The sequence below is a fragment of the Podarcis vaucheri genome, assembly GCF_965113315.1.
Source record: "Podarcis vaucheri genome assembly, chromosome: 1".
Taxonomy (NCBI): domain Eukaryota; kingdom Metazoa; phylum Chordata; class Lepidosauria; order Squamata; family Lacertidae; genus Podarcis; species Podarcis vaucheri.
The window spans coordinates 61,852,657-61,879,858 of NC_138759.1; the positions used below are offsets into that span (position 1 = coordinate 61,852,657).

At 42.1% G+C, this 27,202-nt stretch overlaps 1 protein-coding gene across 8 annotated transcripts in view; it reads left to right on the forward strand.

Moving 5' to 3' along the window:
• Nucleotides 1-27,202, forward strand: part of NAV2 (neuron navigator 2) — a 543,877-nt gene that overhangs the window by 368,811 nt on the left and 147,864 nt on the right. For 5 of the 8 annotated variants that reach the window (XM_082223099.1, XM_082223094.1, XM_082223095.1 and 2 more), the window contains exons 4-7: nucleotides 964-1,036; nucleotides 5,272-5,587; nucleotides 7,502-7,570; nucleotides 12,040-12,194. In XM_082223099.1, coding sequence (XP_082079225.1) covers nucleotides 964-1,036; nucleotides 5,272-5,587; nucleotides 7,502-7,570; nucleotides 12,040-12,194 — 613 coding nt within the window. The remainder of the gene's footprint in view (nucleotides 1-963; nucleotides 1,037-5,271; nucleotides 5,588-7,501; nucleotides 7,571-12,039; nucleotides 12,195-27,202) is intronic. The other 3 variants (XM_082223101.1, XM_082223096.1, XM_082223098.1) reach the window with 1 other exon arrangement.

Sequence of the window (27,202 nt, forward strand, 5' to 3'; positions counted from 1 at the left end):
ATAAATAATAAAAAGAATTTGGAAAAAAAAAATAACGGAGTCTGTAACTTGAAGCGTATGTAATCTGAAGCGTATGTAACCCGAGGTACCACTGTATCTGCATAGCCCATATTGTAGTTCTCTTTATTTTAAATGAAGAAGAGACTCACCATGAGAAACAGCCGTTGCCTTCAGTAATCAGCTGCTATTCATACCATTTAGAGAATGATGTGAGTAAACATGCTCTGGATTCCAGTTGAGGTTTCTAGTTTCCATTTTTGAATTCTACTGCCTCCATGACTGGAAATTTCTGCCAGCTGTCCCACTTAGGAGTAAATGAGAAACTTTCCTCACATCAAACAAATATGGTGCCCTGTGTTTATTTTCAGCAAACAGTGACAAGGAACATTGGAGAAGTTACTCTTGGGACCCATTTGTATATTGGGCTGGTAGCGTGGCACAGCTGGGAACAAACTGGCTCTAAATCAGGTGGCAGGCATATGTGTGTCTGAGAGAGAGATCCTTATTTGGTTGAGGCAGTCTTAACCGTGTCATAAAAAGGTTCCCCCAAATAAAGATTTTGTTACCTGAACCACCCGAACCACATGTGGAACTGTGTCACACAAACCACTTCCCATGGGGCTTATTCTCCCTCAGGTATCTAATACAAGTTAAGGGCAGGTCTGCATTGTCTTTCTATTATGTGAGTGATAAGAGCATAAGGTATTGTGGTCTGCACAAACATAAGCAATTCACTATGGCCTGCTCAGAAGGTGTCATGTTGGTGTAGCTCCTTGGGAGAAAAGGAGGGTTATAATTGTAATAAATAATAACGTAAAGTATTAAGCAGAGGATTTTGACATGAACTTCTGCCTGACAAGTTGATTTCACATGAATAGTAGAATGAAGTCCAAAGGGTGCAGTAATGCATTTTCATTTATCTCTCATTCCCTCTCTCTTTCTCCCTCTTTTTCTCTTTTTAAGATTGAAAATATAGATGCGTGCCTGAGTTTTTTGGCTGCCAAAGGAATAAACATACAGGGACTGTCTGCAGAAGGTGAGTCTGTATTTGTAGTATTTATATAGCAACAAGATTAGTGGAGCTACAGGACAGTCTTATAGATTACGATGATGACAAAAAATAATAATAATAACCACCGTCAGTGTGAATAAATATTTTATATCGTAACCTGCATTCAAGTCTATTAGAGTTCAAGATAGCAGTGTATCTGTTTCACCTAATACTAGGTGTAAAGTATAAATAGAAGTTAGCTTGTTTATCATTGTAAGGGTGACACAATTTTGACTTTGACTGATTTGTGTGCACTCAGTTGGCCAAACCAGATTCAGGCAATGAATTGTGCTTTGTGGTTAATTTATCTATAGAGGTCATATGTCTTAAAGGTGCTGATATAAAATAATCCAATGCTCAGACTGTAATTGTTTAAACTCCTTCATGGCATAATCATGAATTAGGTATGTTTCATGCCTGCTTAATTAAAAACAAGCTGTATGTTGCCTGGCTCTTATCCAAGCTCTGTGGGCAACTCCTGATATTCACTTGGGATAGACACGTTGAGCTGTTCCTGGTGCTATGAGGTCAATAGGGAAACTCTTGTTTGCATCAGAGTCATTGTGCACACAAAAGGTGATCCTTGATTGGGCTGCGTGGCGAAGCTATTTGTATGTTCATCACAGCTCTGAGTTGCTATTTTACTTTCACTTGCATGTTTGCAAGCGGAAGCAGGAGTTAGCCACTTCAATAAATGGCAGTTAAATCTGCAGCTGAACGCTTTCTCTTACCCCTCCTCACTATTCTCAAAATTAGCAGTTGGATTTGCAAATACAGGTGAGCCTGTTTTATTCTTGGTCATTTATGTGAAAGACAGATTGTGTGAGTTTTGTTTGCATTTTTACTTGCGAATAAGGTTTACCTTGACAGCAAAAGCTGCCACAATTTCCTTGAGTTCACACTGCTGCTTTGAGAGCACATTTATACATGTCAGCTGCCAGAATGCTTAAATGGAAGATCAACAGATCAACTCTCGGCTGACATGGGAAAGATTCCCTTATTCCCTGGGTAGGAGAATCCCGATTGCCAGCAAATGGAATCTCCTGGCTCTGAACAAGAACACTGAGCATGGAGGGAATCCCAGCTGCTTATGCCAATGGGATAATTATACTTTTTCTTTCTGTCTTCCACTCTCAGGCTGAATTATATTTATGTTTAAAGTAAGAGCACTAAGTGGCAGACAAGTACTGTACATACAAAATATGACTTTCAAATCCAAAACAAGGGGAGCCCAGAAATTCAACAAGTCATTTTTTTTGTTTTTCCCTGTACAAGGACATGATAGCTTTCGAGTTTTTCAGGAAAGGGTTTCTTCCAGTTAAGGGCTGGTTCACACATGCCTTTACATCATCAAAATTTGTTGAATCGCAGCTGAGTGACTCCATTGAAAAGCATTATGTTGTTGATATGAAATTATATGAAAGTCCTGCCAGGAAAGCACATTTTCACATGCAAGTCTGTTCCTCCATGCTGCTGCTACTTCTTCTTCTCTTCCTCCTCCTCCTCCTCCTTGCTTAGTACTGAGCCTCTTCAGCTAACTTTCTGTGTGGCTTCTTTTGCTCCCAATTGTGATTTGAGTGGTTTGTGTCACAAGGGGAAAAGAAGAAGAGAAATAATATAAAAAACTGAAGTAAAGGAGATCAAGGCATCCAAGACAACAGAAACCTCACAGCATGGAAGCTTCCAAACACCAGACTGAAAAAAGAAACCCTCCCTGCCCTAAAAAACCCCAGAACATCTGGCAGTATTTTGTTTTCAGTTTTTAAAAATACCCTTTTTTGTGGCCAAAATGGAAATGACTGGGCTACAGACTCACACCGACAAAACCTATGTGTATATATTTAAACAGACACACAGGACAGAAGGGAGCAGCAAGAGGAAGTAATTCAGACTGTACTAGTCGGCAAAAAACAAAGAGGTTGATGTGCCCTCTATGTGCAAAGTCCAGTGGCATAGCGCCAGGTGAATTACCTCAGTCCATCTCCTGAGATAACTTAACAGGAAATGCATCTGTAGCGATTATTTGAAACCTAGTTTATGGCTTACTTTTAAACCAGCACTCTACAAAGTCCAGTAATGTTTTGCTACGCCATTCGTTGGGCTTGGGCTTAATTTTTAGGGTGTGTTACCTGTATCGCTTATCAGAAGATGCATGTTACTGGGACATGAAATGTATTAGAACTTAATTGGCACTCATCTAGTTATTCTGGCCACAATGTCATAGGGCGGGTCCACATGAACTTCCTCACTGAAAGCACACGAGAGGGTTTGTGGAGTCTCACCAGCTAGCTAGCCCTGTGCATGCTAAACCAAAAGGATAATCTTGCCTCTCTCACCAGCCAAGTGTTTGGTGGCTATGTGAATTATGCAGTCTTCCCTCATGCAAATTACAAATCCTGATTGAGCCTGTGGCAACAAAAGGCCACTACACATGGCCAGTCGCTATATCTACAGCTGCCATGGGCACTGATAGGTTATCTGCAAGGGGTTCCCACACGGCACGATTAACGTTGTCAGTCTTCATGCCACGTTTGCAGACATCTTTGTAATGCAGAGCTAGCCTGCCAATGGGTCTGGTGCCTAAAGCCAGCTCCCTGTAGAGCACAGCCTTGGGGATCCTGCATCTTCCATTCTATGGGCATGACCAGGACATTTCTGAGACTCAAGTACAAACATGCTGGGAATGTGGGCTTGGGAGAGCAGCTCTTTGTGTGAGACTCTGTCCTGCCATGGGTGAGGAGATTTCACCCCTCCCATACCCAAGAATCTCCTGACCATCTCCTGATGATCTCTGCTGACTCTCCACAGAGAAGAGGAGGCGTGTCCTGCCTATTTACTTATTCTGCCCAGCAACATATCTGTGTGTGAGAGAGAGAGTCAGTCAGTCAGTGTATCGGAGAGAGTGAGAGTGTTAGAGAACCTAGAGATTAGATTGCTGCTAAGAGCAGCTGCAGACTCTCAGTGTAGCATTGCTTTATGCTCAGAATACTTAGCTCTGTATATAGTTTTGTATCATAGTTGTAGTTATAGAATAAAAGGAAGATATTTTACAGAGCTGCTCTCCGAGTGGTTTATACTCTGCAAGACTCTGCAAAACTCTGCTGCGCAACGAATGAATTATTGAGACAGTGAATCCGGTGCTCTCAGCTCTAAGCTGTGAGTCCACAGCACTGTGACCGTTTCCTGCGGGAAGGAGGTCTCTGGCGGTGCTACCCAGCTCGCCCAGCCCAGTCGGGGTTGAGGTGCATGAGTCCAGTCGGCGCACTGGCTCTAGGGCGATGCTGACAATGGGATGCCCAAATTCTTCATGATGCAGCACATATGAAAGGTATTGAGGCATCAGTCCTGGCAGGTGTAAATTACCCATGACTCTCTTCCATAAAGCAGCATGCTCAACATGCAAGCCTGGTAGACCTTCATCCTTGGTATTGGTTATTAGCATTGCATTCTCCACTCCACTCCATTTCCACTATTGTTCTGGAAGTGGCTTTTACATCATGTGAAAGCTCAAATAGAATGTGAAAATTAAGTTAGCAAAACGTCATGAAAATGGAATAAACTGCCATGTGAATGCAGCCCAACAGTATATTCTTCTTGGTTTTTCTTTGAGAAGTGTTTGCCATGATCCTGAAATGTGCTTGCATGGGGATTGACATGTCTTCAGAAGGAGCCAAGGAAAGTGAAATATATATCTCCCCCTTCCCCTGCAGTAGGTCATATTGTGCTTAGAGGCCTGGGAGTCTTAGAAATAAGAACCTGGACTCAGACTATGCTTGCTAGACGGAGAGGTTTATTTCAGAGTTCTTTTCTTATGGTTACATGCAAACTACGATTCTTCCTTGCATAATTCTCTGAAAGTCATGGAATGAAGTAGACTATGTTTAGCCCAGAGCATTCTAGAATCCTGGTCTGGATTAAGGAATGGATCTGCCATAGGCATGGCAGGTTCCATTGTTCACTTTAGTGCTGATGGATGCCTAGCTCACTAAATCTTCTCTGCCATAGTACCAAGCTCCCTGTCTGCATTTAGTTTCTGCAGGGGAGAAATAACTAATTTGCTCAGCGGATGATGCCCAGTTTTAATCGATTGTGACAGCAATTAGGTTTGCAGGGAGCTGTCAGTAGTACTATGAATAGTGTTAAGGCTTAAACAAGCAACTCTACTGAATGTATAAAGTGCATTGGATGCTGATATAAATGACTTGTGATTTGTCTTGCAGAAATCAGGAATGGGAATTTAAAGGCTATCTTAGGCCTTTTCTTCAGTCTGTCACGATATAAGCAGCAGCAACAGCAGCCCCCTAAACAATATTCACAGCCCCACCCATCCCAGCAACCTCCCACATCACCCCAGCAAGTAAGGCCTCCATCCCAGTGCCAATTTGGGCTGCAAGAACAGCAAATCCAACAAGAACAGCAGCAGCAGCAGCAGCAGCAACCACCACAATCTGTGCCAGCATCACCCCAGTCTCAGTGCCAACAACCCCAGCAAGCACCACATCCTCAGTTAAAAGCACAACCAGAAATGCAGTCCAGGTGGGTGTTCCTTTTCAAAATCTTCTTTTTGTTTTAAAATGTCAAGTGTTTCATGGATGCTAAAATAGCATCTTTGAAATCTTTGGGCCTGGAAATAACTGTAGCTAACATGAAGTAGCTCTATTTCTTTTTCACCTGGGTATTGGATTTGGAATGTTGGTCATTTTTTAAAAATGCATGCATCAGATAGAGGTGGAACAAAAAAAAATCCTAAAAATAGAAGTTAGAAAGGCCAGTGTACACTGCTGAGTGCTTTGGTGTGGATGTGGGAGCAGGCGTTGCTCAATCGAGTCCCTGCACTCCTCCTCTTAAACAGCTAGCTGTGCAATTCCTGTTTTATTAAAGGAACTGTGTCTGCAGCAGCCCTGTGCACACAGATTTCCTCATTCCTTGGGATACAGGTGCTGAATCCTTCTTCCAGAACCACATGACCCCCAGCTGGATTGGATTGGCTATGTGTAAATTCAGTGTGGTTACAGGCTAATGATTGATTGGAGAGTTCATATTCTGATTCTTCAGTCTCCATTCAGCTACATGTGCTATACTCCATTTGTGATGCTTAAGGTGTACCAATGTACTTGTAGACCCAAAATACATTTGATGTGGGAGAGCCATGACTGCGTCTCCTTTAAAGCGTAAAAGCAGCACAGGGGCAAATTGGCTCAAGGGAGGAGCAATTTAATCTTTCTCCTATATGCCACCTCCTACTTGAAATCCTCCTCCTGCCCTCCTCATTCCTGTTAGCTTTACTATTTAGGAGAAACAAGCACCTGTCTTTTAATAGCAACTCTGGCAAGGTGGATCTTTGAAAAAAAAAAATGATACTGGTCAGATCCTTCCCTTGAGCCAATTCATGCACACACACCCCAAAAAGCTGCTCTTAAATAGATGCCTTCTGCTGTCTCTCTTTTGTTTTTTCTTGTGATCCAGTACAGAGATTGTGGTTAAATCAGATCCAGACCTCAGTTCTTTTGATCAACCCTAATGAATTGGGGAACATAATATTTTCTGGTTTATTTGAAATAGCCTCTCTGCAGAATAACCTTCCATAATACCTTCAAAGCATGTGTTCATATAGAAATCTTATTATATCCATACATGACACACAGTTTGCATATTTTTCAACATAACAGTATATATGATCTCTGTCGAATTTTAAACTGAGCTATAAAACCCTTTTATAGCCCTTACAAATTATTTGCAGACTTAAATTCAACCCAATTATATAGCTGAATCAAAAATCAAAACTTTTTGAATACTTACTTTTTCATTTTGTAACAAAATTGCTATCACTGAATCTTGGCTGGTTGAATTTTGTTTTCCTCAGAATTAAAACCCAGATGATAAATATTTTATATACATTTTGAATGTGGAGATCATAAATGTTGAACTATAAATGTACCATTTAAGCCTGAGTCTTGCATTACTTTTTGTATCTTTTTCATGGTATTTGAAAATAAATAATTTCATCCCTTTTACAAGGTGAAAGCTTTCATTGGAACACACCCTCATGTGGTGAAATATGGTATTTATCACCACGACAAAAACTAAACTAAAGGAAAGTCTGCTTGACCAAAATGTGCTCTTCGACATGGTGAACATCAGATCATACCATGGATATTTTTCAAATTCAGAAATGTGCATATAGACAGCATTTTCATTCACATGACCGTGAAGTAAATTTGCTTGCATGCATACTGTTGCCTCTCTTACTATTGCTGCTTTGATAAATCCAAAGATACTACACCTGAATGTTTTATTTGGCTGAGAGGGATTGTTTTTCCCTTCTGAAACACTTGGATTAATCTCGTTCCAAAAAAAACCCCCACACCTTTGTCAGCTCAGTGGGTTCATGTGCAAATGTATCTTCTTTACTCACTCACATCTTCCACTTTTTTCTTTCTTGTTGTGCAGTGCATCACCCAGGGACTCATCTCAAAGCAAAATCATCCGATTCACTCTCGGTCAGAAAAAGGCTTCTAGGTTAGCGTTTCTTCCTCTAATGCAAAGCATGGAAAACCCTCCTTGCAAGAACCCCAGTTTGCATGTCTCAAGGCTCACCTTACCACTGCTTACCTGTTGGTTTCAAACCAAACATTTAAGAAAAAACCAGAGCAAAGAGAGCTATTTTATTCTGTATTATACCCAGGGGTCGGCAACATGTGGCCCAAGGGCCGGATGTGGCCCATGAAGGCTGTTTTACCAGCCTATGAGCTGCTCCTGAACTGAGCCACCCACTTGGCGAGTCCCCCGTGCACTGTGCTAAACCAGCGCATCACGGCGCGGGGACTCGCCGAGTGACACCGGAAATTGCGTCTGCTCATGTCCACAGCGTCGGAAATTGCTTCTGCGCATGCTCAGATGCCAAAAACCACGCCTGTGCAGAAGCGATTTTCGGCATCTGGGCATGTGCAGACACGATTTCCAGCGCCGCGGACATGCACAGACACGGTTTCCGGTGTCGCGCTTCACCAGTCCGGCCCATGGCCGATCTCCATGGGAGTGATCCAGACCATGGCCGGTAAACCTTGCCGACCCCTGATCATACCCCTCCCTGTCTTTGGGGCTGAGGATGGTGGGTTTTTTTAACAACAATGTCATCAGTATATGTCCTGAAATGACTCACAATTAAAATCTGTACTTCATATTGCTAGTTTGGGGGATAGTAGCATAATAGCCCCCTTCATAGGTGAATCACATGATGAGCGCATCACGTGATCTTCATTCTGTGCTGCACAGTGCTGCCCCTGTCCCTGGATGACTGAACTGACAAAGCTTGTGCATGAGCAGCTATTTGTTTGGAGGCTTCCATGTGATCTGAGTGCTGAACACCAGGAAGCTAATGCATGAGCACTGGCAGTTCAGTTGTCCATGCCGTTCGTTGACATCTTAGGTTGGGGCAACAATGCAGTGCGTTCCGTAGTTAACTGCATTATATTCCCTTCCGGCAATTCACGTGTGAAGGGGACTCAATTCCTGTGAATTTTCCATCTTGAAAAAATAAATACATGAATGTGTTTGGACACTCCTTCCCCTTGCTCTAACTTCCTTGTTAATTTCTGTTTATAGATTACGCTTGTAAGGTCCAACTTATTTTCTCATGGGTGAAAAAGAGTAATGAGTGTGACTACTATCAGATAATATAACACAGCAGCGTAGATAGGTGTGTCGTCTCTATTCTGGATTCCTCCGTGTCCTGTACTGGGGAACATCTAATCTCTCTGAGAATGAATAATAGGTGTTTCAGCCCATTTATCTTGCTCTAAGCCACAGCTTGACATGCATTCTGACTCCTACGAGCACCTCACTGCAGCACTTCAAAAATGCAGCTCTAATCTTTATTAATACCTGTGATATTCATCCTAGGTTTTCTTGAGATGAATGCTACTTTTACCATGCTGTGCTGCATTAGAAATACCCCTAACATCTCTCTCTGTATAAGGCACCACGGTTTATCCTGTTTTGTGCGCAAACTATACTATATTATTTTTACTTTGTGATTTAGATTCCTTTATTCTAAATCATTCTTTGTTCCATAATTTTGCCTTGGTACTAGTATAGGATCCCCTCTCCTTCACTGATTTTTAATCTTCCTTCATCTCAATTATTTACCAATTCATGCCTTTTCACCTATTTCAGCATTTCAGTCAACAACTTCTTTCACAGTTTTAGAGAGAAACTGGACAAGACATGAGTCCTTGCAGGAATAACCTGCTGACTTATTTTAAGACTGAGATAGAGAAGTAGAAGTGATGGGAGCCAAATTTTACTGATGCTGTGCACTTAACTCCTTGTGCAGTCTATTTTTTTCTGATCAAATTGATCTCTCCAAGCTTTTTTTCTCCTTGCAAAGGAGATATACAGGTTTCTTTTACTGATAATTTTATTTTATTGAGAATTCACAGGGATATATCTGCAACTTCCTATAGTCCCTCCACTTTAAAACATTGAATGATGGGGTACTTAGAGAGATGTCACAAAAAGCGAGATGTTCAAAAAGCAAAACAAAACTATCCTTACCAGGTGAATATTTGAGAATTGTCAACACTTCCACTCTACTTTGATTGACATCTCAGTTCTCCATCATTGCTGTAGTCAATCTCTTCTTTTGCTTGTAATTCCTACACATTTACCAAGTTTGGCCACATACTTAATGTCCATGTCTGGGTTCTCCTAGTGGGAGAACACTTTATATGTTTTTTTAGGAAGACAAACAAATATCCTAGAAGCCAGGGTGGGGAGATAAAGACTAGGGGGAAATGTCCTTTTTTCTGAAAAGATTCTGCTTCAACACTTTTTCTCTTTACCTTTCAACCAGCATGAGCTCTGCATGAATGTCATTGCCATGTCAGTGTCAAATCTTACACAAAAGCATGGAAAGTGAAAAAGAACCTTATTTTTCCCTATCCTTTCACCCTGGGTTCCTCTGTGCCTTCCTCTGTAGCCTTTCTGTGGGCTGTTTCTGTATCCGGGGTTGGTTGGTTGTGTCTTTGTGATGACTGCTATGTGAAAGTTTCTAGCGTTCCTCTTGCTTTGGTTTCCTAGGTTTATTTCACATGCACTTGAGAGCAGAAGAGTCTGCCTTTGGGAAAGCAAGGAAGCAAACTTTACACAGTTCTATGTTTTAGTGGTCTGTGGTGATGTGGAACTAAATGGGTTGCGTGCAAACTTGCCAGCTTTAAGCTTTGAAAGCATGTGCATGTATTTGCTGAGACTTATGTGCTTCTTTTCTTCTCCCCATCTATCCTCCTTCTGATCAATCTTATGAATTTGTTGGGAAGAAATCACTAATCCTCTTTTCTCCCCAGCTCTAAAAGTGCCATTCAAGTACCAAAGGTTTGTAATGTTGCTAATCAGATGGGAATTCTGCCTTTAGGAAACTGTATACGAATCAATGCTGCCTATTGGTTTTATGGTTTACTTCTGTATTGAGCAAGTAAAAGGAAAAAAGTAAGCTATTGAATAATATTATAATTCATGAAAACAATGGGGTAAATAATTTGCTACTATAAATTAAAGCCTTTGGCCACTGGGAACTCCTGCACAAGCCATTGTGATAACAACCTGTATGATGTGCAGGGTGGGGGGAAATCTAGGCAGTTTGTACCAAAGTGAGCTATTTTTATTTTTTAAGCCTTAGAACAAAAAGGACCACCACACAGTATTATGTTCAAAAAATTCTGCAACATTCCATCTAGTGCACTGTTTTGCATTTTGAGTTTTACTGCACTGTATAGATTTGATCAAATGACCGCTTCAAAAATTTGGCAGAAATTCTAAGCATACTGATTTCTGAATTGAGAGGTTTTGGATTATGTTGCATGGCTACAATCTGGGGCCCTGCATGGAAACTCTGTGCTCTGGACCTTTGGAATGGAATGCATATTGCTAGCTAAAAGAGCCTTGCTAGCTCGTGTTTCATGCACATACTTGTCAATGGGCTTATGCAAGGATTTGATTCAAGGATTTTAGCCTAGGGCTGTAATCCAGCACATATAGTAGCTATACCTGGTAGAAATCAATGGGTTATATCCAGTGTTGTACAAGCTGGTTTCCCCTTCCTCTCCTTCTTCCTGCAGCCTCCAAATTTCCCCAAATATGGCCCAGAGGATCTCCTAACCCTCTCAAACACAATTGGTGGGTGCAGATTTAGAGAGACTTTTGGGGATTAGATAGGAAGGGACATCTCACTGCATGAGCAAAAGTCTGTTCCACTAGCAATGGGCACAACACGCCATCACCCAATGTGATTTAAGGCAATGCAACCATGTGCAATGTTACAGCCAGTGTATCTAGACCCATACAGGCTAACGGTTTATTTTGACATCTCAGAGTTTGTGAAATTCAGCTAAGAAAAAATGTTTCCCAACTAATGTATCAAGCATTTTCATAAGTAGATGACCTCTGCAACATTCAGTTAGGCACACTATCCAGGTTCCAACTGGGAAACACCAAGTCTAATATGGTGACCTTTGGGGGGCATTAAAATCAACTAGGCAGTGGGCATGAAGATCAACTGGAAATTGACTGGCACCTGAATCCACTAAAATAACTGAATCCACTGAGGCAACCTTATAGCATAACTTTTCAAAAATCATTTGCAGTTAGTCAAGCTTCCAAAATGACATAGATTGGATACCTAGTCATTCTGGGCTACATTTTAGTGGATGCTCCAATACGCAAGAGCTCAAGTTCCATTGACTCAATACTCAAGTTCCATGGACAGATTATTTGCATGCACAGAACTGCTCTCTCCACTAAAGTAACCAGGAAAGTCCTTTCATTGGAGCTCCATGTAAACAAAAGGGCACACACGGAGCTCTTCACCTGGCAAGTTGTCTTTTACGGGAGGTAAACATTCCTCCAATTTGACTGTGTTTAACTTGAATTCATTCAATGTGCTTTAGGGAAACATTTGCTTATTCTTCTTTTTTTTTTAACCTCAAAAACAGACTTCCAGGTCCTACGAGAGTTTCAGCTGCAGGCAGCGAAGCAAAAACTCGTGGTTCAGTTAATGCCAACAACCGGCGCAGCCAGAGCTTTAACAACTACGACAAATCCAAACCCACAAGCCCACCATCCCTTCTATCAAATAGCAATGAGAAAGGTATGTGAAGTATATGTTAATCTGATCTGTTTTGTACTCTCAAAAGTAGAATATCTATCTAGCTTTTAAAAACAGTTGGAAATACAGGGCATGATGTATTCAAAAGTAAGCATTTAAAACATGTGCATTTGTCTTATTGAAATCAAATCAACTTCAAATGCACTTTACTTTGACTGGAGTGTTCTCACAGACTCTCCCATAATACAGTTCGTAATCTAATGAATCTCCACAGAAATTACCATACATGGAGTTTATTTTAACTTTTGTATGTGTTTCTGGATCTAGCAGAGTTCAGATGGTTTTCTGGTCTCATTTGTTTCCTGCTTAGAAAATTTGATAAATTTTCATATGTAAGCAAATGACACAAAATAACACTATTCATAACATTTAGGAAGTGAGCTTGGATTGAATATTTGACACTGATATTTTTAGATTTGTTGCCATGTGGTGGGAGGGAACAGTTATGGCTCCACAAATACTTGGAGGTCAGGAAAAGAGTGTCTTCAATAAACAGGAAATCTTGACCCCAAAATCAGAGGAAGTTGATGGTTGGATTTGGCTATCTAGTCAAGTTGTTTGTTGTATCAGAGACTGGCATGGAATTTCAGCTAGGTTGTCCTCCCTTCCCCTCTTGAAGCTTGTCATCTATTTTGTGGGCACCTTGAAACAGTGCACTACGCTTGTGTCTGCTTTCTGCTTGTGATCCATTATAGCACTTCTCCAAATCATTTCTTCCAAGAACTTCCCAACACCACAGCAGATTTCCAAAGGAACATTTCCAGGGATAAATACATGCTTGGGGCCTCAGAAGGAAATGCAGTTCCAGCAGGAATATAGAACAGAAACATGCTAGTTGGGGAAAGCATTAAGCACACCCTCACCCACCCACTGCTGCTTTTCTGTTTCATATTGCCCTTCTGCTATCAGAAAACAGAGCCATTTATGCTTAATCTCTAGTCCTTGTGCTGAAAGGAGGAGGAAGGTCACTTCAATTATTAGAAAGTTCTTTGTAGATGACATTCAAGCACCTGCAAATGAATTTCTCCTACTCTTACTCCTGCTGACTATCTGAACCCTGCTCTGTACCATAGTTCTTAGCTGCTAGAGAAAAAGATAAATTGAATGGTATGTGTATAGCATTTACCATTTAAAACCAGCTGGCGACTGCAGCCGCAAAGTGTATATATTTGTGGTTCAGCATAATTGAAGCAAATCTCCTTATTGTTAAACAACCTTCCTCATCAGCATATATGTGCCCGCAAATCCTGCCAATGAATCCTATTGCCTTGTGATTTCTACTTTGGTTTTTTTAAAAGTGGAGGCAAATGGGAAGTAAAAAATAAATATATAGATAGATATATTTGATTAACAGGAATTGAAAAATAACCAGTGGAGACATCCTCAGACTTTTTCTATGACAAATAAGCCTGTTGCCTCCCACCCTCTCCTCTCCTCCACTTTCTACAGCAAGGGTAAAAAGTACCAAATGTACATGATTTAAATTTAATTTCAAGGATCATTGGATACAGGCTAGATAGCTGAAGATGTGCTATAGCTTTATAAATGTTACAGAGAAATGAGGCAGCTCATCATGAATGCCAAATACAGTGTTTTCCTAAGAGAATATGGTCGTCCCCCCGCCCCCGCCGCAAATGGTTGTTTCACTTAAATAACTTGATAAGATATTCGGAACCTGAACTGGTGTCTTACAGTACAGCACTAGCCCTCAATCTGGGGGTTTATGAACAGAAAAAGGTATTCATTTGGCCCTGTGGAGGCTTCCTCTGCTCTTAGTGAAAGCCAGGCAGCCTGGAGCAAGTGCAGTAATAAAGATAAAGTAACCTCCTCCTCCTCCTCCTCCTCCTCCTCCTCCTCCTCCTCTTACCATCTGCCTGGCTGTTACCTGGTTTCAAATGAATCTCATTCGGCAGTGAATCTGCCCCCCGCCCCATTCCACCCAATAGCTCCTGGCTGGGGCTTTGGATTGCTGCGCCTGGATCTGTAGTATTTTAAAAGTGCACCAAAAGTGTGTGGTTGTCTTAATTTGCAATATTCATAGGCCACCAAAGAAAAAAAAAATTCTCAGGTCCACTTACACAGAAAGGGCAAACAGGTAAACAACAACAACAGTAATAGAATAGTATAATAAATGTGATGCAGCATAATTAAAATAAGCTCCAAACTAAGGTCAGGTAAAACTAAGAATGGAAAATAAAGCAGAAGAGCTAAACATATTTTAAAAAACCTTCAGCAAGAGTGGAAAACTCTGTAAAAACTTGTTTGTTCCACACAAAGCTGGGCTGTCTCTATTCATAACTTCACTCTGCTTGAATATTATCAGGGCCAGCTTTTCTTTCCCATTTGACAATTACAGTTCTGCAATTATCTGGCTGTTTGTATTTGGGATGCTGCTTCTTTGTCTTGTAATCCTTGGAGGAGCTTCTAATCACCAGCAGCACATGAGTACAGTGGTACCTCAGGTTAAGAACTTAATTCGTTCTGGAGGTCTGTTCTTAACCTGAAACTGTTCTTAACCTGAAGCACCACTTTAGCTAATGGGGTCTCGCAGTGCCGCTGCGCGATTTCTGTTCTCACCCTGAAGCAAAGTTCTTAACCTGAGGTACTATTTCTGGGTTAGCGGAGTCTGTAACCTGAAGCGTCTGTAATCCAAGGTACCACTGTACCAGTGAGATATGGTGGGCAGAGTATCTGACATACATGGACGTAGCCAAGGGGGGAGGGAGGGGGACATCTGCCCCCTATCGATAAAGATCAATAGAAATCAATACAAATCTGAGGTTCTGCCCACCCCTAGCAAAAGCTTGCCTCCCCCACAAAAATCCCGGCTATGCTCATGCTGACATCCTACTGAATTCAGTGGGGCCTACTCACATAGGGTTATAGCATTTGACCAATGCCTGCTCAGCCATGAAACTCCCTTGGTGACTTTGGCCTAATCATGACCTGGAAGCTTAACTTACATTCTAGGCATTTTGTGAGGATAAAAATCCCCATGTGAACTGCCGTAAGCAACTTGGAATACTATGATGTGACTGGTCGGCAGGCAAATGTCTCTTTCATCTCCTCATGTACTTTTTTAAAAAAGTGGTTAGATAAAGAATTGTTGACTGCTCTTCTGTCACTGCATGCTTAGCAAAAATCAGCTACTGCCTGCATCTGGTGGCCATATGTAGAAAAGATGGTGTAGAAGAAAGTGAGAGAACATACCTGTTTGAAATGTTGCTGCCCCCTAGTGAGAGAGACTGATATAACTTCTCCAGGGACTAAAATACTGTATAGATTTGATACTTTAGCTCAGGAATGGGGGAGCCAAGACCCTCCAGACATTTTTTGGACTGTAAGTCCCATCATCCTTAACCATTAACATGGTTGATTTTATTTAAGATACAGCTGCAGTTTTCGTGTACTTGCATAGCATAAGTAACTTTTACCATATGGTGTATTTTCTCTCTGTACATCATTATATTTTCAAAATGTTTACCAGAGCTTGTATTTTCAAGCAACTTCACAGAATGAGGCTGCACATTCACATAAGATCAGCAAAAGCTTGTTAGTTGTACTTGATGAAGTCTATCAATATTTGTGCATTCAAAAATACTGGGAAGCGCATGATTAGATTCTGTCCAGTTTTGTTACCTTTTACCATTCTTTAGCTCATAGCAACACGTGCTTCCTTTTTAAAAAAACTGACTTGTTATTGACTTTTAACAAGAAACAGAAACAGTAAACAAACAGTACATGTCTGCAGTTTTTTGCCTGCAGAAAAAGCAGGTAAGGAGCGATATAGTCCATAACAGGTTAGCACTAGCAGTAATTTATCTCATGAGCAAATCTATCCAGAAATACACCTGAGAGGCTGGGGACCACGGCACATTGCCACTGAAGTGAACATACGCAGTAAATGGAAACCATATTTCAGAAAATGTGTCCTCTCCGCCTCTAGCCATCCTACAGCTCCAAGTTAGGTTCTCTGCCAAAGCCACATGCCATATTCAGAAATGTCTCCTTTACACAGAGAAGCCTTCCTCTTGTTTTCTAGAAGTGATCAATTTCATATGAGCCCTTACAAACTACTGCAGAACATTTTCAAGATGCTGATAAAAGTGTAACAATTACAAATATAGCTGTGGGAAGTAGCCAACCACAGTCTCCAAGTCTTTCCATTCCCCCCCTCCCCATGTTAGGATTTTTGCTCTGTGCTTGCAGTCATGGGATTGTTTTATGTCACATGACGGTGTATGTTTTCATTCCACATAGTGGGAAGTGATGGAGACAGGATGTTTGTGTTACTGTGTTTCTGTGTTGTGGGACTATTGTCCTTTGTTCTTTCTCTTTGCTGTCTGATGAGAAAGAGGAAGGAGCTAAGTCAGAATGCTCCGAGTGTATTATATGTAAATAAAAGTAGATTAGCTGAACTGCTGTGCTGCTGAGTTTGTTATGCAAACCGCTAATACTCTGCAGGTTCCGTAAGCGTGCTGATGCCCTTTGGTATCAGTCACTGTGATGTTTGGGCTGGAGAAAGCTTTTGAAGCTCCCAAACGACTGACCAGGAGGAAGAGAACATGCCAGTCGGGCATGTGTCTCTGCCAGGGTCCTACACGCGAGTAGGACGATCCTGACATACACTCCCAGTAATACTGTATTTCATAAGAAGTAATTCAGTAATGATAAAATAAAAGTTATAAATACTAGGGAGTTGGAGAAGAAATATAGCACAAAGTAAGAACTCCACTACACTCTGAATATATATAAGGTGCCTGTAATCAGTGGAAGTTGATCCACCAAGACTATTGGAGCACAGCCCTCCGAAGGAGAATGGCAAGCATAGGTTGAATGCTCTATCAGCCCAAGCATTTTTTAAAGGTACAAATGAACTAAAATTGTGCAAGTAAATTGAGAAGACTATACTGTATCTCAAGCCCCTTTACGATACGGACATCTATTTAAACATGGTAGTACCAGTGGCCTTGATAACACCACATTGCTAACATTTATCAGAAATTGAAATCCACCTAGAAGAAAAGCTCCACTGGTGTCCTGTGTGCTCCACATGTTATTTCATAACTCCTTGTGTTAAAGCACAGACCTCTATGAATAGAAATTGAAAGTGAAAATTCCTTACACAGCATAATTATGCCATAACCTTCCTTTTTTCATTTTTTTCCGTTCATTTTCACTGTGCTCAATAGCATTTTAACTAGCAATCCACAGTTTAGACACTGCATTTTGATGTGAATTGTTGCGCTACTTGGCCGGGTGAAGGGTTGGGTTTGTTTATTTTTTTAATGGTCAAGCAGCTGAGCAGAGCTGTAATTATAACTTAGGGTTACAAAGAAAGTGATGAAGCATTCAAGGTTGTGATTTCTGATGTCACCCACTCGCTTCTGTGTAATTAAAACCTTGTAATCCACATCTGAATTGTCACTGTCACTTACCCATTGCTTATCCAAATGTACCCCCTGTCTGGTTTGTCTCTTTTACAAGACAGACTGTGAATAAACCACAGCATAAGAAACATGTGCCCTCTGGACAAGGTCATTGTTGGATTCTTCTTAATTACTTGAGACATTTCTGTGCAGTCTAAACAAACATGCACTACATGGAAGCCTTTTCATTCATCAGTCTGCACTTTGTCCCTTGAGGTACATATATTTCTTTGCATTTCATATCCCTATAGATATTTCTCATGATATATTGTCATTTAAATAACAGTACAGTTGTTCCAATCCATGTTCAGTATCCAGAGGTATATTCCAATTAAAAATGGATGTTTCTTTTATAGTTTGAATTGCAAGAAACAGCTAAGAAAAACAGCAGTGCTCTTATGTCTTTTTCATATGGACTAGCAAACTTCAGTGCTATGAGCTTGTTCTGACTGGTCAATGCACTTGCTTAACTGCATTGTTTGGTTGTCTTGGTTGTGCCCCAACCTTTACTTGACCACAAAGCTATGCTCTGTAAATCTGTCTTAGCACGCCTGTGCAGTGCTCTGTAACAAAAGAATACTATTTTCTTTGAAATGCTTCACTTTGTTATAAAATACTGACTTGAAAATAATCCTGCAGGTGGCAGCAGAAATGCAGATGAAACCAAAAATCATTTTCATTTCAGTGAGAATTAAATGTTAATGTAGGATGTGTGGTATATTTAATAAAAACAGAGGTGACCATTACTCTGTTACATACTAAAAATACTCTCTCTCTTATGAGTATTCATTAAATGTCAATAAAAAAGTAATTGTTTCTGTGAGGTTCTATTAAAAGTACGTTTGAATATTGGATAGAATACCTGGGTTTCCTGGTATTTGATGATCGCACCCATGTACAGATAGAATTTATTAAAAATAATTTCAGTGACTTGTTCACAACAATGAAACTTCCTACCATGGAGGCTAGCCAAAACTCTGTGGAACAACCTCCCATCAGACATCTAGGAAATAAACAACTATGTGACATTTAGAAGACATCTGAAGGCAGCCCTGTTTAGGGAAGTTTTTAGTGTTTGATGATTTATTGTATTTTTAATATTTTGTTGGAAGCTGCCCAGAGTGGCTGGGGAAACCCAGCCAGATGGGTGGAGTATTATTATTATTAATAATAATAATAATAATAATAATAATAATAATAATAATAATTTTGACAATCTTCTGGATGTATTTATTTTGAAGCCTTATTGCACCAGGGAATCGTTTTGCCCGCGTCCCCAGGACTGAAGAAAGAGTAAAATAGCACCAGGAAAGTTTCTTCTTTGGAGAAAAGAGTTTAATCTGTGCACAGAGACAACCAGCAGAATATAGTTTCTGAAATCTGGCTGCAAAGTAATACACATCAGCAAACTTTCTTATACCTGAAAGCATTCACCCACCTCTCAGACCTCCCCCAAAACTTCCCCAATCAGCTGGCAAGTTTTCACTTATTCCCTTTTAGGGCATATCTATATTGCAGGCTAAGCACTGCTGGCTAAGCACTTCCTCCTCTTACCCCTGTGTGCCTTTCTGCTGGCTAAGCACTCCCTCCCCTCTCCTTCGTACACGTGTCTTTTTGCTAGCTAAGCAGCCCCTTGTACGTGTCTTTCTTCTTCTTGCGTTACTAAAGCAGAAGCGCAAGGCAGGAAATGGGCCCTCAGCCTGTCTGGTCAAATTTAGCTTGCATCTGTGGGTCTAGCTAGCTGCTTAACCACAATTGCAGAAGTAAGTTTAATGCAGAAACTCACTATGTGCAGATAATATGAAGATTAACCCTTCACTCCCTACTCTTCTTATGAACAACCTAATACTTAGGTTCGTTCTGGGGTATGGGTCTATAATCTCTCATTAAAGCAATCACACGGGGTCCCATCATGCTAGACATCATTCTCTGTAACATGTTTTGCATGCACTGCACCAAGCAGGGGATACAGAAGCAGAAAAGCAATAGAAGCATTATTGGGCCTACCAGCATAGTCAATATCCTCCCCATCCATCCACCTGGGAAGATGCCATTACAGCCAGGGTATATGAACTTACTTTGCACAGAGGTGACATCTGCGGTGTCACAAGTGCAATGGCAGTGGGAGACACCAATTGCTCTTTTACTGGTAGGTTCCCTTTTCTGCATCACACAGACCCACCCATTCACCCTATGGACACGGAGGGGTGATGGATGGATCCACTGAGGCCAGAAGTGAGAATCTGGGAGGGTGGAAAGATTGTGAATGGTGGAACGGTTAAGTGGCAGTGGGAGGAGCGGCAGTCCACTCGAGGCATCTGTTGGGGGCAGGGTGCATACTAGACATTTAGACTTATTGACAGAATGGGCTACGCTCATGCCAGCAAAAGAAAATGCACATCCATATGACAAGGGCGGTTGAGATAACTCCCACCCACCAACTCCAAGAATGCCAGGGCTCCTCCCACCAATATTCAGGGGTCATTTCTAATATTCCTTTACTGCTGAAGAGCCCACTGATATTCGTATTCAATTATTTGCCGGGCCTCAGGGGTGACTCTCCACCTTACTTCGGAAGCTCCTACCACGTGGAGCAACTTCCCAACTATTCCCGATGGGTGGGGACCCCTGTGGTTTCTCAGGAGAGTATTATACCCAAAAGGGGCCCCTCCCTCTACGTAAATGATGTTACACCCACAAGAATATATCCACCCCTGCAACGGCCTGACACACGGGGTGACTATATCAAGGGGTCCTGGTCCCAATATCAAAAGTCCTGGTGGTGCCTCTAACTTGGCTGGAGAGCAAGTGTCTACGTTGGGGGCGCTGCCCGCGGGCGCCCCTCCCATCCAATTCTTCACCGTGCGTAGAGATATCAGCCTCCGGAGTGATATCAGCAAGGCGGTTGTCACTGGAGGGGATCTTCAGGATGCTGAGACACAGTCCAATCTGAAGCAGCTTTCTTCACTCGAATGTGGTGGACCCAAGGGGTGACGCCAGCGACCTTCACAGCTGTGGGTGTGGAGAGCTGATGGGCCCTTTCAGCACGGTTGCAGTGGTGCCTGGGACCAGTCTTATCCACACCTCGTCACCTGGCTCAAACTGGTCACGCAAGGAGTTCGGGCCTGGGTCCACCTGTTGAGAGAGAGAATCTCGAGAGAGAGACTGTACATAATTGTTCAATTCCACATCTTGAGCAGGGATAGGTGAAAGCATGCGCACATAAGGAATCGGTCTCCCAAACATCACTTCAAAAGGGTGACAAGTGAATACGTTTCGATGGGAGACTACAGACTCTAAGCAAAGCCAAGGGCAACATGGACACCCAATTAGACCCTGTTTCTTGGGTCAATTTGGACAACTGGTTTTTCAAAATCCTGTTCATCCTTTCCACTTTTCCAGAACTTTGGGGCCTATATGCGGTACCCACCATCTTCCTTCTTCACTGGCAACAGTGGGGTGTTCCACTGTGATTGGCATTGTTTCAAGATTCCATGTTGAAGCAATCGCTCCAGATGCACCCACACTCCTTCAGCTGCCCGTCGTGGGATGGGGTATTGGTTTTTATCCTCCGCCCATAGTCCAGGGTCAACATCATGAAGCAGGCTAACAGGGAGGATTCCCTCCTCTTCTTTTACCATCATCAAGCGCCAATGGTCTCTCAGGGGCATTTCTAAAGAAAACTCTCCTGCTGGTCCAGTTGTCATCATTACTTCCCCCGTTGGTTGGAAGGAAATCTGGGCTTGTAATTTTGTTAACAAGTCTTGGCCCAATAAAGGAATGGGACACTCTGGCATATACAAAAATTTGTGCTGGACTACTTGGACGCCTAGGCGGCAGGTAACAGACTGCAAAAACGGGGCCTTTTGTGATTTACCTGTGGCCCCAATTATATTAACCACTTGGTTTGTGGGTTTTGTTATAGGCACAGGTAAGATTGAGTGGGTGGCTCCCGTGTCCACCTTCTCCTACCGGTAATAAGGTAGCTGGGTTAAGGGCTGTGGTAACCTGAAACTTCAGGCGTGGATGTAATAACAGCATCTGGCACTTCCTAATTTTCGCTTGTGATAGGAAATAGGTGCCTTTCATGTCAAGTAAGGCTGGGACTGCTTGTGGAGTCACACAGGTGGTGTCCTGTCCAAACGTGAATTTATCTGCCTTTGTGAGTAGGGTGGCCACTGCCACAACCGCTCTCATACAGGGGGGGCAACCTCTGTTCTGTTGGGGTTAGCTTCTCTGACAAATATGCGATGGGTTGCTGCCAATTTTCCAGTTTCTGGCATAAGACTCCCTTGGCTACCCCCTGGTCTTCATCTATGAACAGGGTTTGGGATGCCAAGCGCTGGGGCTGCTTGTAATGCCATTTTGAGATCCTGAAAAGCCTGCTGCTGTTCCCTGCCCCATATAAAAGGATCCTTCTCTATTCCCCTAGTTGACTCATGCAGGGGCCAAGCAATGCTTCTGTAGTTAGTAGTGAGTCCAGGAGATATTGTACATCATCATAAGTGGGATTATAGGTTTTAAAAATCCCTTCAAACAATTTTATAATTTTTGCTGGATTCTCCTCAAAAGAGGGGTTCTGATTACGCCAATTACAAACATCTGCACTTGTGAACGGAACGTGCTGTACCGTATAAGTGTGTTCCGCAGTGGCCCCATTGGGCCCTGGTGGGCCAGGCGGATCGTGAACTCGGCGAAGGGGCATTATCTTTTTCTCCCTTTCCTCTCGTCCCTTCTTGTGGAGGGCCACCCAGTCCCATGCCTTGGTCCATTGTTTCTGCCACTTCTGCCACTGCCTCTCGCTGTACTTTGCCGCTTCAAAAAGGAGAGGGGACACATCTACTTCTTCCTCAAATGGCTTTACAAACTCCTTTAGTCTCTCTTTCTGTTTTTCTGTCCACATTTTCTTTCCTTGATTCATATCATCTAATGTCTTCCTAAACTCCTCGTCATCTTCCTCTTCTTCCGTCTCACTATCCTCCTTCGCAGGTCCTCCTCCCCCTACACCAGCATCTCCCTGTGCTTCTTGATTTTGGCCTGGGGGGTTTGTTGGAGGGGCTGTCGGTGGAGTGTAAGGTGGTGGCTTAATAACTCCCCCCTCCTCATCTTCTGGGTCTTCTAACACCAGAGGCTTCACTGTACAAATCCTGTTCTGTGTGTTGCTGTCACGGCAAGACTTTAGCCATGGTAGATTCTTTTCTACATTGGTCTTCCATGTAGAGATATAGGGGATCTGGTCTGGGTGGACATTTAATATATTTTGCCACAGGGGGTTGATGCGCCACAGGGGGTTGATTAATTGCAAATCAAAGCCACACAGTTTTCCAGTTATTTAAAAAGCATTCCAGAGGAATACATTGGCTTGCTCCAGACCCCATTTTTCAGATACTCCGCTCCTAACCGGGTTTCAAAATTCTCTCACACTCCACATGCTACAGATTGTCAGAAAATGCACAACCCTACAATCGCTCGGCCAAGGGGACACTAAGCCTTGGCCCTCATTCAACAATTCATTCACCGGAGTATCTGACACACAACATGCCAACAAAACACTCAATTCCCTCTGCCCCATTCCCTTTCCCCAACCTTACCAATTCCTTTCCTGGCGGCACTCTACTGCATGCCCAGTTCCTTTCCTGGCAGCACTGTACTGCCGGGCACTCTACTGCCACGACCAGGTGAGGCTGATCAGGCCTCTGGCCCTTTCCCTCGGGCCCCTAGCCCTTTCCTTCGGGCTTACCTTTTTTTCCCCGCTGCGGATTCCCTCTTCCGGCCTCTTTTCTCCCTCGACCAGGTGTCTCCACTCCAGGACGGTGTGGCAATCTCCCCCTACAAACTGGCAGGGTGTGCACTGGAAATGCGAACGCCGATCTGAGCTGTTCACCTGAGGTCGAGCCTGGCTCTCCTCGGTGGGGCGATTTCCCGGCCAACGCACCAAAAATCTGAAGCCTTATTGCACCAGGGAATCATTTTGCCCGTGTCCCCAGGACCGAAGAAAGAGTAAAATAGCACCAGGAAAGTTTCTTCTTTGGAGAAAAGAGTTTAATCTGTGCACAGAGACAACCAGCAGAATATAGTTTCTGAAATCTGGCTGCAAAGTAATACACATCAGCAAACTTTCTTATACCTGAAAGCATTCACCCACCTCTCAGACCTCCCCCAAAACTTCCCCAATCAGCTGGCAAGTTTTCACTTATTCCCTTTTAGGGCATATCTATATTGCAGGCTAAGCACTGCTGGCTAAGCACTTCCTCCTCTTACCCCTGTGTGCCTTTCTGCTGGCTAAGCACTCCCTCCCCTCTCCTTCGTACACGTGTCTTTTTGCTAGCTAAGCAGCCCCTTGTACGTGTCTTTCTTCTTCTTGCGTTACTAAAGCAGAAGCGCAAGGCAGGAAATGGGCCCTCAGCCTGTCTGGTCAAATTTAGCTTGCATCTGTGGGTCTAGCTAGCTGCTTAACCACAATTGCAGAAGTAAGTTTAATGCAGAAACTCACTATGTGCAGATAATATGAAGATTAACCCTTCAATTTAAAGTTTCTTTAATCAATAATAACAGTAGACCACCATCAGTTCACACTGGAGATACAGTGCTATTATTAGTACTTTTGTAAATTATTATTATGTTGAGAGGGGCTTCTCATCTGCCTCTTTTTTCCTTATTAAATTTGTGAATAAAAACTTTGCTTTTATTTGCTTCATCAGTATTTGTTTCATCAATATTTCTAAGCTAATCTATATATTCATTGGAGAAAGTACTATTAACCAGCTTCGTTATCTCCAGAAAGGTTTTTTGGTGTTCTTTACCACTATAAATAAATTTGCATCTGATATATGAAAGAAAAGTATAACTGTGGAAACAGATATCTGTACTGGCCTCTCTTGTGAACTGTACACATTATTGTCATTTGCCAATGAGAACTCTGAAATACTTTAATTGATCTTGAAAAGCCAGTGACCCTTTCTGGACAACTGCCAGATCATCAGTGAAATTGATTTTGGACTGTGCCAAATTCCCTGTAGCATTGAATCCAAGTGTGTTAGCTGGACAAGGGAGGAGGGGTGAGAGGGGAATGATGATAAATTTTCAGAAACTGAACGGGATTAACAGCAGTTTGCTCAGCTGTCAAAACTAAGTAGAGGTTTTTAGGTAGAGATCGTTTTAGTTGTTGGTGAATGCTGCATTAGTGCATGCAGAGGGAAACTAGCAGCAGCAATTATAGAGCGAAATAGTTTGGCTCAAACACTCCAAAGCAGTAAGTTAAATATGTTTAGCTTCCTTCATGATAAAAGGATGAATGCTTTACTATTTCATACACTTTGAAAACGGTTGGCGATTTACTTTGATCTTTCTCGGTGTTTACTTCTTAAAGTGCTGTGGTAAGTTTTTCATCTTATTATAAAAATTTCACCATGCTTTCTGTTTTTAATGGGATTCTGCTTCCTAAATGCTTGCTTTTAGTATTAATATTTTTGCATTTTATTTATAAGGGTTTGTAGCCACAGAAACGCATGTTTAGTATCACAAAGCACTAAAAACCCAAGCTGAAAAATAATGCCAGCTAAACTGAAGCTTGAAAACCTCTCCTGCATTTTCAGTCAAGAACATGGAGTTTGAAACTATGGTGCAGCATCGAGTCCAGTGCTGGGTTTCTGTCTAGTAAAACTGTGCAGCAGCACCAGTGTGCATATCAGAGTTGCAGGCTTGCTTTTATGTGTCCATGTGCCGAATAACTGTCTAAAGTGCTATATCCCAGTTGGGTGCTAAGCAAGCATTACATTATCATACTTAGAAGTCGATATCACTGCAGCCCAATCACTGCAGAAGCTCCTGCTCTAAAAAAGTGAACACTATAGCGAATACAGCACAGTGAATAGGTCATAGCAATTTATAGAAAAATGGCATAGACAACATATTTATAAACTAGTGCGTTCAGTTCCTCTCCTCATTATGAAGCACACATTGGGATTCTTTTTTGTAATCATTACATTCCCAGTTTCTGTCCCATTAGCCCAACTGAGCATAAAACACAGGCTGCAGAACAATTGCAGTAAGATAAATTCTGTTTGGGAAACTACAAACCCCTCTTATAGAATCATAGAATTGTAGAGTTGGAAGGCATCCCAAAGGTCATCTAGCCCAACCCCCCCGCTATGCGGGAATCTCGGCTAGATAATACATGACAGATGACCATCCAACCTCCGCTTAAAAACCTCCGAGGAAGGAGAATCCACCACCTTTGGAGGGTGCCTGCTCCACTGTTGAACAGCTCTTACCATCAGAAAGTTCTTCCTGGTGTTTAGTCGGAATCTTCTTTCTTGTAACCTGAGGCCACTGGTTTGCGTCCTAGCCTCCAGAGTAGGAGAATACAAGCTTGTTCCATCTTCCATGTCACAGACCTTTAGATATTTGAAGATGGCTGCCCTGTGACTAGTCTTTTGGATGCTTACTGAGATAGTTAGTCTCAGTAAGGACACCTAGTGTTTTAGATGGTGTTTAGCTGGGAGGGTGGACAGTTTTTGAAAAACTGTGATGAAATTGTTCGATGCTTTAGCTGAGATTCGTGCATTGCAGGGGGTTGGACTAGATGACCCTTTGGGTCCCTTCCAACTCTACAATTCTGTAAAATATTTATTGGATAGGAGCAGCTGGCTAATGTTCTCCTTCCTCCATTATAGTCACTAGAATTAAGCAGTTGAGACAGGAATGTGAATCTTGCCCTTTTTTGTTCAATTGTTTCTATTGATACTTCAGTTTTCTTATAGCCGTTATACTATTATTATTTGATGTGACTCATTAACATTATCTTAAGAATACAACTGGCTTGTCTGAGTCAGTCTTGACAGCTTATTTATATTGGAGATGTGCCATGGGGCACAGTAAATCCAAGGCCCAATGCAGTTGGAGGACAAGATACAAGCAGGCCGTAAATCATGCTGTTTAATCTTATGTCTCTTTTAACAAGCTAAATTTGGCCCTTTTTTGGCATTTTGAAACATACCCAGTTCTTTTACTTAAACATAAAGAGGCTAAAGTTTCAATAGCAGCTGAAATAGTGAAAGCTTTGCCATACTTGGTATAAACTTGTTGAAATATTAGAGTAAAATAAAACTATATTTAAATACACTTCAACGAACTGACAAGAGCCAAGGAATATAGTTGATGCAGGTTTCTTAATTCCCACCCTTTTAAAAAGGCCACAAAACAGATTTAAAACTAAACCTTCATAATGGGACCCCACCTATGGGCCTTTTTAAAGGTCTAAGAACATAAGGAGAATTCTGCTGGATCAGGAGCCCATCTAGTCCATTATTCTGTTCTCACAGTGGCCAACCAGATGCCTGTGGAAACCTCACAAGCAGGACCTAAGTGCAACAGCTCTCTCACCATTTGTGATCCCTGATAGCTAGTATTCAGAAGCTGCTTCTGACATGCTGCTTCAAACAGTCAAGGTAGCATATAGCCATTATGGCTTGTAGGCATTTGCAGCCTCCACAAATTTGTCTATTCTTGTTTAAAGCTATCCAAATTAGTGAAAAGCATGGTGGAATCCATGTAGGAAGC